At 32.7% G+C, this 13,038-nt stretch overlaps 1 protein-coding gene across 3 annotated transcripts in view; it reads right to left on the bottom strand.

Annotated features, from left to right (window-relative positions):
- Positions 1-13,038, bottom strand: part of LOC139512523 (cubilin-like) — a 142,838-nt gene that overhangs the window by 65,260 nt on the left and 64,540 nt on the right. For all 3 annotated transcript variants that reach the window (XM_071300207.1, XM_071300206.1, XM_071300208.1), the window contains 6 exons: positions 7,134-7,290; positions 6,357-6,538; positions 2,646-2,811; positions 1,913-2,138; positions 1,397-1,527; positions 240-426 (listed from right to left, as the gene is read on the bottom strand). In XM_071300207.1, coding sequence (XP_071156308.1) covers positions 240-426; positions 1,397-1,527; positions 1,913-2,138; positions 2,646-2,811; positions 6,357-6,538; positions 7,134-7,290 — 1,049 coding nt within the window. The remainder of the gene's footprint in view (positions 1-239; positions 427-1,396; positions 1,528-1,912; positions 2,139-2,645; positions 2,812-6,356; positions 6,539-7,133; positions 7,291-13,038) is intronic.

The following is a 13,038-nucleotide window of genomic DNA, read 5'->3' as shown; positions in this document are numbered from 1 at the left end:
CTACCTTGACCAAAAACTTTAACCTGAAGCGGGACAGACAGACAGACGAATGAACAAACGGAGGCACAGACCAGAAATCATAATGCCCTTCTACTATGGTAGGTTGAGCATAAAAACAGAAGCTTCAAACAATGCCAATGTTAGTACTGATATATCAACACACTGCAATTTTGTTGCAAAAATTGATGTGATGAGAGTTTATTCTGTAAACAACCAACCTCTTTATCTAATAACCATACCTGATTTCTAAAAAGTCAAATGTACACGAGTCATGTCTTTCCAATTCAAAATCTGTAACATTCAGTAAAATCTGGTTGCCATCATTAGCTGTAATTGTCCATACACACTCCCTATTATGTGGGTAGTTGCTAGGGTAATTGGGACTGGTAATTAGTCCTGTACGATCTGTCAAAGGGTTACCACATACTGAAATATATATATAGATCATAGTCAGACACAATAACTGTAGTAGCAGTATTACTGGGGTTTTTTTTGGTAATTTGTTTTATGTTTTACATAAACGATAGAATACATCAAGAAGGATTACACACATGTATGGTCTTAAAGATATTATCATATTACTTCAACTCTAAATAGCAAGAAATCAAACAAAATATAACTATAGTTTTTGTAGCAGTTATTAAATATTAGTGGGCTAACTGTTGAGAGGATTAAAATTATTCATATTAAAGTCTGTATTGAAATAACAAGAAATGAACACACACACACACACACACACACACATCTGTACAATGTATGATTGATTGATTAATAGGAGTATAAGATTCACTGGTAAATGTTGCATGCTTATACAGCAGCTTGTATGTTGAGTCTGTCATAGGATTCCTCTACTTGTGAAATAGGTAAATTCAGATCACAAAATTAACATTATTTGAGTTATCACCCCTTATATGGCAAAAGTTGGAAAAAAACATAATCAAACAGAAAATTTTCTGTATTTGCAAGACAGTTATAAAACTATGATAAAATAAGTTTTTTTTCCATTGAGTTGAAAAGTTTTATAAATGAATTACATTTTTCTCTTGAAATATGTCTGTTGCATGAAAGATTTAAACTAATTGTGTTCTGCTATTTTACAATCCAAGATAGTTGATAACATCCAATCTACCTTAAGAGCAATACCAGTAACTCTTAAAATGAGTTAAAGACATCAGTAATATTAGAATTTCTATAGATTTTCAATTGCTTATTAATTATCCTGGTTTTTAGCATTATCTAAAACATCATGGGTGCCAATTGTGCAACTACAACAGCTAACCCTTCCTGAAAACAAAATTTTATCCCCATAGTTTGGTTGATGTAATGAGAAAAAAATAATAGGCAAATATGTAACAGGTATTTATTTTCTAACTAGTCCTTTCATACATTTACGTACATGTTGAAGCATTAAGAGCAACATAAGAGGCTGAGAATCCTTCATGTGCTATACTGTTATCAGATGCAAACACCACCGTCATTACATTGTCTGAGGATGTCAACACTGGAGGGATTGTGGAGCCACATTTTCTGAAAGAAAAATAATCCATCATTTTTTTCTGATTCGACTGCTACAAATGAATTTCTAATGGTAAAAACAGATAATTTTATCTAGAATAATTTCAGTATCCAAATAATGGCCAACATGAATACATGTATTTGCATAATTTTATTAAATAAGTCATAATCAACTTGTCTTTTCTTGTTTGGAACAAAAGAAGAATCCTCATTTTAGATTTATTTGCTCCCTAAACAAAAGGTACAAGCTAGGGGAACAGACAAGCTTGAATAAAATTATGTTAACATGCATGTATTTAGTAAGATAGTCTTTATGATACAAAGCACTCTGTAAGACAAAATAAATTTATCCCTATAATGCCTTTCAGTTCAAGAAGATTATGAAATTAAACACTACCTTCCTAGACCACTGCCAGGAGTTGCTGTTGCATTGTCAAAAACCTGTACATAATCAAAACGACAGCCAGAATTATCTTCAATGCTGAAAGTGTTAAAGGTCAGCCGTATGACATGACCAGGACTGACTCGTATCTGCCATGTACAGTTAACTCCATGTGGATAAGTGTTGGGATGACCAGGACTTGTAAAGCTATCTGTATCCTCTGTCAGTACACCGCCACATGCTGAAAATGTATTTGTTCATTAAAATTTTTGTACCACTTTTACTAATCACTGTTTTACTAGTTCATGTATTATAGAGTTGTTGAAGACTGTACTTTGACCTATAATGGTTAACTTTTACAAAGCGTAACTTGGATGGAGAGTTGTTGCATTGGCAATTAGAATGTCCATACACATTTTACAAACACGTTTTCAAAAATAATTGTCTATAATAAATTTATTTTAAAGTTTAAGTTTTGGATAATTTTTAGTATTTTCATATCCTCCCTTCAACAATAGATACCTTAATACAATTATCAAAAAGGGTTATATTCTCACTACACTTGGAGGTCAGATACTCCAGCCTGGATGTAGAAGTATCAAAATATTTGCATGGTATAAATGCATTTCTTTATGAATTATCAATCATAATACATTTACTTTTTGTTGAAGATATTACTTAAATCTTATTGTCATTTGCCTATGTAGAAAATCAATATTATTATTTTGCATTTGCAATAGGTCAATACCTGCACTACTGGCAGCATATGTTGCTTGGAATCCTGTATTATGGACTGAACCATCAGAGACAAACTTAACCCACATGCTGTTCTGTGTTGTTGTTACTGGGTCAGGAACCTGACTTCCACAAAACTTATTGAGAACTGCTGAATCAGCACTTGTTCCATCACGAATCTGAAAAAGGTTTTCTCAAGTTAAAATATTTTCAATAATGATTTTTTTATTGCTTTCTTTACTCAAAAAGAAGTTCGATTTGATTTGTCCTTATGTTAAATTTAGAGTTGCCTCTCTTTACATACCACCCTAAGGTATAAATACAATGACAAAAGTACAAACAAACCAGGCACTTCAAGTTTTATTAACATATGGTGAATCTTTAGAAACCCTCTTCACTAGTCAAATGTATCATTCAATTTTATAATATCTGACTGACAAAACAACTTAAAATAGGTATACAAGTTAGATATGCATCTTTATGCCCAGTCATCAAAGTGTAAAGGCTCAATGTTGATAATCGTACCAGGAATTAATTCCACAACACATATACACTACTTTCTCAATCTGCCTGCCAGAATTATAACACAGTATCATAACTTGATCAAACATTTCATGCAAGCAAAACAATAAATGAGAACAAGGTATGGCGTTCATTACTACTGAACTAGTAAAAATATTTGTTAAGGGGCCAGCTGAAGGACGCCTCTTGGTGCGGAAATTTCTTGCTGCATTGAAGACCTATTGGTGACCTTCTGCTGTTGTCTGTTCTATGGTCGGGTTGTTGTCTCTTTGACACATTCCCCACTTCCATTCTCAAATCTAAGGATATAGTTTTATGTCTGTCATTGTCTGACAGAAATGTTTTATGAAAGAAATGAAAATTTTCCCCACAACCAGTTCCTCTTTGTCAGGCTATTCAAATTTTGGCAAGCTGACCTGTATGGCGTTCATTACTACTGAACTAGTAAAAATATTTGATAAGGGGCCAGCTGAAGGACGCCTCTTGGTGCGGAAATTTCTTGCTGCATTGAAGACCTATTGGTGACCTTCTGCTGTTGTCTGTTCTATGGTCGGGTTGTTGTCTCTTTGACACATTCCCCACTTCCATTCTCAAATCTAAGTTATAGATATAAGATATAGTTTTATGTCTGACAGAAATGTTTTATGAAAGAAATGAAAATTTTCCCCACAACCAGTTCCTCTTTGTCAGGCTATTCAAATTTTGGCAAGCTGACCTGTCTAAATTTCAGAAATTGTGTTACATCTATGCAAACAAGGGCGACAAATTCCATGAAATTTGAAAAGTCAATTAGGGGTTTCATTCCATTATATTAAATCAAAGAGCAGATTGCTCTGAGGGATACGATTGCCATTGTTTTCATTGACACATGTATACATGTAGCTGGATAATATCATTTTCAAAACTAATTCAACTGCACATGTAAATATAATTTACGTAATCTTAATAGTTACAAAATAGCCCATCCCGGATACAAGTGTATGAACAATGTACTTAGGCCTATTGTGTTTTATTTTTGTACTATCAATTCCAAGTTTACTTTCCACAGCAGTCACTGAAACTCAGAGTGAGACATGTGAGAGAAGGTATTTCACTCCGTATCTTATCACCTATTTTCCTACGTTAATTCTAGGAGGTACCCCATTCCTAACTCTTTAAATATTTAATTTCCTTTGGGTCAGTGGTCACGACTCCTTTCCGTTCATATTCCTCGGTTTAAATTGCTATCGTTTTTAATATAATACGACGTTTATCGACAGAACGCGTTAATTTTTCTATTTTGATCTCCCAGAATTTACGGAACTTACTTCTGGAAGGTAGACAACTCGAAACGATAATATGGAAGACTCCATTTTGCCTGAAGGGGTGTTGTACTTACACCTCTACGATGTGGACTACATTTATTTTAATTTAAATGATGCATATGATTTAAAATTATGCAACAACAATAATCATCAATAGCAGACATACATAGAAAGGATCCCACGAGTTTTAAATTAATCAATTGAGTGGGGAATCCAGAGCAACATTCAATCCAATACCCCTTGAAGTCAAGAAAACTATACGCATGCGCATAATTACCTAAACAAACCCTGGAGCAAGAACGTATATTTTAAATGTTAATTAAACGACCTAGATGGTTCTCTATTCCTTTATGGAAGTACAATATCAGATATCAGTTTCATAATGGTGACCAAGGATCCGGAAATTTTTTCACCTAATTTCGGTCATTTTCGGATAACTTAAAAGTTGGTGCCCTTTTTCAAACAAAGATTGTGTGTATGCTCATACAGTCATACTCGTAGCATCAACGATCTTGTTTAACTGTTGCATCGCATTTACTTCAGAAATTTCCCTACCATTTTCCTTTAAATCGATCTTTAGCAATAAAAGGAAGGCAACAGTTTAAAAATGAAATGATTTTAATGACTCAAAACGATAAATTTCTCAAACTTCGCTTACGTTTCTTTCCATTTTGGAAGACAAAATTATAACCGGATGTTTTACGACAATAGTAAAACGACCAATTCCGGACTCATTTCCGGGATTAGTTTTGTTTATCAAATTCACAGGAAATCGTCCGCTTTTTAACTGTTTTACCTTTAATAGTGTTTGAATATTAATTATAATAGTTGGACTTGTTTAATTTAGCATGAAATCATTTTGAATTTACAATTTAGTGTCTAATTTTCGGAAGAGCATTTCAAGCATGCGTATTAGTGAACAAAGCACGTGTGTTTGTAGTGAAACAATATTTTGTTCTACGTAAATTAATTTAATTTTAATTTAATTTTAAATCAGAATTGACAATTGTCTAAGCTGAGAAAAGTAATTAAATAATGCAGACAGTTGTTATGAACTTTTAATTTCTTTAAAATATTAGTTCTGAGCTTGTGATCAATAGAAAATTTAATTAAAAACACAGGTAAAGAGATTAGCGATCATTAGCCAATATTTCCCCGAGGCATTACTATAGTTATTAGGAGGGCCCTCAGGATTATAACATTTTACTGGAGTGGCAGTTTTATAACAGGAAAAGGATAACAAACAAAAAATAAGTTCAAAATGGCGATTTAGACAATGTTAGAAACTCGATCTCAACGAAATGACATTAAATGACCGAAATTGTTTCTGTAAAAAAATAAAATTTGTCCTAAATCCCAATTACTCATTTAGGACAAAATACTTTCAGTTTAGGTCAAGACTGGCATATATGACCGTTTCCGGACCCTTGATGGTGACATATAAGAAAAACTCCACTTCAGTTCTTATATGACAGAAATAGATTTATTGGAATTCAGAGAACTCTCGCATTTTTATCAAAACTGGGGAATTCCCTCCGACGTGTTTCTAAATTTATAAAAACACTAAATATAAATGCTGTTTAGTTCTGATCTTCCGTGTTGTTAAAAACAGGCATATAAGTCAAGGGAAATATCAAACATGAAGATTATGAAAAGAACATTAAAGGAAAGTTGTTTAAGTTCAATCTCTTTGTTTGATTTTACCTTTTAAAGCAAGACAATTATAAGAATGTGAGATGTTCCTTAGTGTTTAGAATAAAACGGTTGACGTGAGGGCATGGACCTGAGCCAATGGTATAAGTCTACAGATTGCTTGAAAGCAATCCTATCCCAAAAACAGAAATAATCTTTTTGAATTATAATAAAAGATAACAGTAAAAGTTTATATCAAATCTTACCTCTACATAATCATAGCTACAATCTGATGAGTCTTCCACATCAAAAGAACTGAAGGTCAATGTAATCCTGCTGCCAGCAGGTAAACTAATGATGAAGATACATTCTTTGTTGCCAGGATAGGCGTCAGGAAAGTATGGTGACTGAATGGTCCCTTCCTCGGTTGTAAATGTTCCTCCACAACCTACAATCAGTATCGAGTGAATAAATAGAAATTCTTCCACACTCAAATACTTGTTCAAAATTTTAAATCAGTTCAACTGTACATGTGATGAGTCACTTCATGTTTACTTTTGCTTACAATCTAAACTAATTTTCTATAAAACAGTTCATTTTTTGTGATTTTTTATGTATGGTTTCGCCATTTCTAGACCACTGAGTAGGCATTTAATATGCTATTTTCAAAGGAAGCGACCAATTTCCTTGAGCCACATTACCTCTGAAACCATACAAAGTCTGAAAAAACTGTGATATGATGTATAAATGTAGTGGTTTAATCTTTCTAAATTTGTCTTTGAAATATTCTTTTTTCTACAGAAAATGACAACTTTTAAGAAAATAATCCAATTTGGAGACTGTTATTGATCCTTAATTTATATAGTCTGTTTCTTGCATGCTCACTTCACCTAATGCCTGTGAAATTTAAAAACTCTTTGTTTCAACACTTGCCCAATTGTATAGCAATTTTTGCAGGCATCTTCTAGTGTAGTTTAATGTGATCTAATACATGTAAATTGCAATATTGGGCTTACTAATCAAGATATTGAACCAATGAATACCTGTAGTGTAGTCAGCTTTGAATCCACTTCCCGCTGTCGAGACATCTGATCTAAATTCTATATATAGATTATTTCCCGTTGAGGTCAAAACTGCAGGGACTTCATTACCACACCAACGACCTAAAAGATCTGCATTCTCATCAGATCCATCTCTCACCTGGAATGAAAAAAAAAATGTTTCTAATGAGTGGATCAAAAGAATCTGAATTGCTCATCTTGACAGATTCACTATGATTCATACAGCCAGAACAAAAATAAAGCACAAACCCAGGACTGTTCTTATTTTCAAGTGAAAACTACTCCTTTAGATTTGAGTAAAAGGTCCTCATATCTTATATACGGTACCTTTTTTATAGTAAAATGAAATCTATTTGAACGCTTATACATAAATACAGCTTATTGCTATTTGTCAGCCATTACTGGACATCACACAGGTTCCCGTAAAATTTTGACGTCAGAATACAAAATACCTGACGCCACATTGGAAAAGTGATTGTTGTATGACGTCAATAGTTCAAGCAGGACAGATTCTCGGGTCAGCTGGTAATAGCGATAAGGAGTATTGTTAAAAGGTTACATTACAAAAAATCTAGCCCATGCATATCAGTAGTTTTACGATTTCATGTAACCTGTTGTCTAACCCTAAACAATTTTGAAGTACATTTCTTTGAAAATGTATCACTACCTTGTAGTTGATCAACACATTATAATTATTTGGATGTAAAAAAAGGCTGGATACATATAGAGCAAATAATTTTTTTCTTTATTCATATCTCTGCACATAGAATCCTCAAAGAAGTCAATGCAATTATTTGCTTTTCTGTTACTATTATAGGGTATCTATTTAAATAGGGAATCGTTAGTAGGTACAAAAAATACCTCACTTTCGAACACTGAAAAGTTGACCCTTAATTGTTTTGCCCTTTTTCAGCAAGGGCATGGTTGATAATAAATCTGATAAATAGCAAAAATCAAAATTAATTGAAAAATAAACAAAAATACAATATAGTGTTATTATATGCCTCTTTTTGTAGTAAACAAAAATAGATGCATGCTTTAAAAGCTTCTAAAACAAGTTCATTTTTATCAAATAAGACATTATGTAATTTGCTTCTATATTTTAAATAAAACCATTCAACTATATTAATATTAAATGTCCTATTTTTGTTTATAAATAACTTTTAATTAGTATGGTTAGTACATCATTGTATCATAAACAAACTATTGATTTCATAGACCTTTTCATCAGATAACTTTTCTATTGTTCTCTGTTCTCACGTCTTTGGTTTTCCAACTGTCCTACCGGACATTTCTTCCGTAGTACGTCATTTTAAAGTATTAAATGACAGATAACAAAAATATCTGTTGACACAAATATTTAACAAAGGAAATCCAAATAAAGTTTTAACAGATAGTTTAAAAGATTATCTTTTTGTTTTAAGATTCATTTTCCTGGTGATTCAGATTGCTTATTCCTGTAGGAGTGTAATCTTTTTAGTTTCATATTTCATTAGGAAATACACAAACAGTAAACCCATTATCTAGCTATATATAGTATCTGTTTTTCAGACAGGAGTTGGCAACAATTGAAACTTTGCTAATTTTTTTTTATTATTTTAAGTGAATTCTTAACAAGCCAGTCTGATTTAACCAGCCCCGCTATGCACTGTACCTAAGCTTACAGATACCGAAATTATAAAAATTGTTTAATAAGTGTTACATATAAGTTTTCTTTATGATTATATTATAACTTGAATTTAGTAAACATCTAAGACTGAGATGCTTATTTTCCTAAAAAGTAATTTCACACTGCTTGACTTAAACAAATGAATTATACTCATACAATACAACAATACAATACAAGTATTTAGTAGAGAGGTGACAATAAAACCAATGGTGTCACATTTAGACTTCCAGAGATCTACGAATATGTACGCTTAAGCAATGTTTTTTTCTTAATTTTTTGGTTTGCGGTTTTTTATTATTTGAAAAATTCAGGTTGGTCGGTCAGAAAAAAAATACTGAATACATGTACTATTCTTTGGACTTCAGGGATTCTGATTTGGTATACTTTGTCCTGAAGATGCTGTTCTCATTGAGGAAACAAGTTGACCATAAAATATGCAGTTTCCTTAAGTGTTGTTGTCAATTTAGCAGTATTTAATTTTTTTCCGTCAACCCTTTATCAACCTACGGGAACTCTACCAGCACAAAACATGGGAGTCATTGGTTCAGCAGTTCTTTATTTAAGACATTTTTAAAATATGTAGAGAATTACTAGGTACTTCAGCCTTATTTCAATATTGGTGTTGCCTATTTGTCATCATTTCTTATACATTAAATGCAAAACATTTGTCACTGTTATAAATATACAATGTTTAGCATTGTCACATAAGTTTGTAAAAAGGGGCATATCAAAATGGTCATTTCGAATTACGAATGAAAAATAAAAATAGTACTTTTCTTCAATAAATCATAAATCATAAACAGTGGCGGACCCAGAATTTTTCATAAGTTGGGGCTCACTGACTGCCCAAGAGGGGGGCCTGCTCCAGTCACGCTTTAGTGATTCCCTATATAAGCTTTTTTCCCAAAAAGCCCAGCCCCCCCCCCCCCCCCCCCTTAAATCCGCCTCTGATAAATACAATTGTGTGAGGAAGGCTACACTTAAAGTGAAATTGTATTAGTTTCTTTTTAATTATCACATTTCCTTCTAAATAATCATTCATAGATTTACTGAACCTTAAAATAAAATAAAGACTGAATCATACTTCATTCAACCAGGGAAGAAATTTTAAAGATTTCCCCATTTTTTTACCATCTAAAGTAGTTATGCAATATATGAATAATATCATATAAATGTTATCAAACACATATAAGGAAATAAATTTACCTTAAATATTTTCCTTACAATGATATCTTTAAAAACGATATAGGACAAAATAAAATTACATTCTTGAATGCAAATTACAGACAAAGAAGGCTGTTATTAAATTCAAAGCATTGAATTACCGATTCTGTGTCAAGGTATTTATTGTTACAACTTTTATGTGAGTTCCAGGAATTATCTTCAAATCAATTATTTAGAAAATATACATGGAACTGCAAAGTTTTTCTACCATTAATAGTGATGAGGAATTTGATCTGACAATTTACTGTGGACTTTGTACAAAGACAGTCAATATTAAATGGCGCTGTATTCAATGCAACTTGAAGATATGTGATAATTGTAGAATTATTCATTCCAGTGCCAAGTCCACAAAGGAACATACTATCATTTCTTTTAACGATGTGGACTGCTGCGTACTGGACAGAACAATAAAAAACAGAATTAAGGCGCTACCCTGTCAGCACCATCCGTATCAAAATTACTCATTATACTGTAAAAGTTGTGAACTTTTAGTCTGCGATTCTTGTATTCCCCAGAAACATTTACTTCATGACATTTTTGGTATAGACCAATTTATTACCGAGAAATTACAGGAAGACGGAAAAGAGGTATCTGACCATTTGCCGCCTAGATTTCTTGCTCGCTCTCAAAGCAGGGAAGAAGGCTATTGCCTGACCAGCGTAGATTTCCATGTGATACATACAGTAGTCACACCAATGCCGGTCATTCATTGCCTTAAAACTGTGTCGTATTTATCTGCCTGGATAGGTTGTGACAGCATTAGTGAAATTCAGCAGATTAAAATGCCAATTAAGAGCAGGAAGTTTTGCATAAGGTACATTTATAATAAGATGAACAAGGATATAGAATGCAACCAGATAGATCAAATTCAGAGTTTCCAAGCTAATAGTATTGAACTTATAAATGAAGACATTTTGTTCATTTCTATAAATGATCAAAATCTGAAAAGAGCATTCACAGATGCATTTGGTCAGAGGCAAATACTAAATATCTATGATTTTGATCCTTTGGAGCCTATTTGCCTACATATTGAACATACTAATTCCGGTGTTTTATACTGGTTTGGACTGAAAGAACCTAGGAATTATGAAATTCTACCAACAAGCACAAGAAAGCTCATAGCCTATTCAGAAACATGGCAACTAGTGAAATCATTTGAATTTGCAATGTCTGGGAAAAGACTGTTCACTCTTCCATATCGTATTAAAACTATTGCTGGACAAATATGTGTTTTAGACCACACTAGTGAAAAGGCCGGAAGAGTTCTGGCTGTCAATTCTCTTGGACATCGAATGTGGGAATATAGTGATCCACAGGAAACCAGTACACATGTGAAACCATTTTTCCCTACTGCCATAGCAACCACTGAATCAAGTAAAATAGTGGTAGCAGACACAGCAAATAGTGCAATACATATATTGAACACTGCAGGAAACGTGATCGCATATAAATCTACGATTAACCTTGGCATTGAACATCCATACAGTATGGACATAGACGAGCACCGACAATTATGGGTAGGAAGTGCTTGTGACAAAGATTCTGACACGAAGGGAGCAAAAATATTTGTAATCAAGATGACTATAAGATAAATGTGTGATAAAAGCTGGATAAGGGATAGTTTTTGGACTTTTAAATGAAGTGGGAAATATTCATTATAGCATTATTTGATAATATGACTTGTTGGAGTTTGCAGACTGGGCATTTCAATCAGGTCTGATTGTTAAACAAAATCTGAAGTAAAAAAATATTAAAAAGTTAAAACTATTTGTTTTTATTTAATCACATAACTGAAGCCATCTTAGTATAGCAATATCTTTTTAATATGTGCCTAATGTGAAGCAATGGCTCCAGGAAGTCAGTCGAGGATCTATGGTTTTAAAAAGGGATGGCCTCCTGGCAAGCCAACAAGTAGGAGCAATACTTGTAAAATGTCTATGCATTTATCATATATCAAGCTCCATAAGGAGGGGCACAGTGGCTATTTATCATTGCCCCCTCTTTTCAAATCTGTCTATGTCATCTGCATATTATGCAATCTACATTGTATGCATCCTTTATTTCAGGGACAAAATGAGGGATATGGTAAATTTTTACTAAAATCCACTTATTTACTTTAGCTGTAATTAGACTTCCAGAAATGCAGTATTTATTCTATCTATCAGTCATAAAAAAGTTTTGAAAAAATTGCAAAAGAATGTCATTTAATTCCTTTTGAATGTCATTCCTCAAAATCCTGTCTTGCAAAAAAAAAATCAAAATGGTTACAAGGCATCTCTGAAATGCTGATATAAAAGTGTAAAATTTAAAGCCTTCAACATGGTAAATGAACTTGTTTTTAGAGCATACATAAATAATTCTTGTATTCAGTGTAGAATAAAGAAGAAAATTCAAAACAAAAGTATCATTGTTAGTGCTTCCTTCATCAATTTGTTTTCAATACTTTTATATATTGAATACACAAACAATTATGTACAGCTAAAAGAATGTCTTTATTAGACTCAATGCCATGATATGGTCAAACCTATCAATTTGACATACATGTATCTTTTAGATACTTCACATCATAATGACATTTACACTTTGAATTGATGTGACCTGATGACCTCATTGAATAATCTTTGACTAATCTGAGATTGTATTTTGATATTACTCATTTACATTGTCATGTTCAATGAACAGAAAAATATGAGTCATAACTTTTATTTGGCATGTTTTAAAAGTTCATTAATAGTTATCCCATAAGGACGCGGTGTGTCAGTGTAAGATCATCCCGATGGCTGGAGGCCAGAGGGTGATCTTACACTGACACACCAAGTCCGAATGGGATAACTATTTTACATTCCAGCTGTTTTAGATTAGACAAAAAACCATTTACAATTCATAAAATCTAGTTTAGAACGCCACACAACCATTATAATATACTTTATATATTACTATATGATGTATACCCTTTATGACCCCCTAACACAATGAGTAGATATCAAACAAGGT

Source organism: Mytilus edulis, chromosome 2 (genome assembly GCF_963676685.1).
Source record: "Mytilus edulis chromosome 2, xbMytEdul2.2, whole genome shotgun sequence".
In the NCBI taxonomy this organism is placed as follows: Eukaryota; Metazoa; Mollusca; class Bivalvia; order Mytilida; family Mytilidae; genus Mytilus; species Mytilus edulis.
The sequence above is the reverse complement of the archived record's forward strand: the minus strand, read 5'-3'. Positions and strand labels throughout refer to the sequence as shown.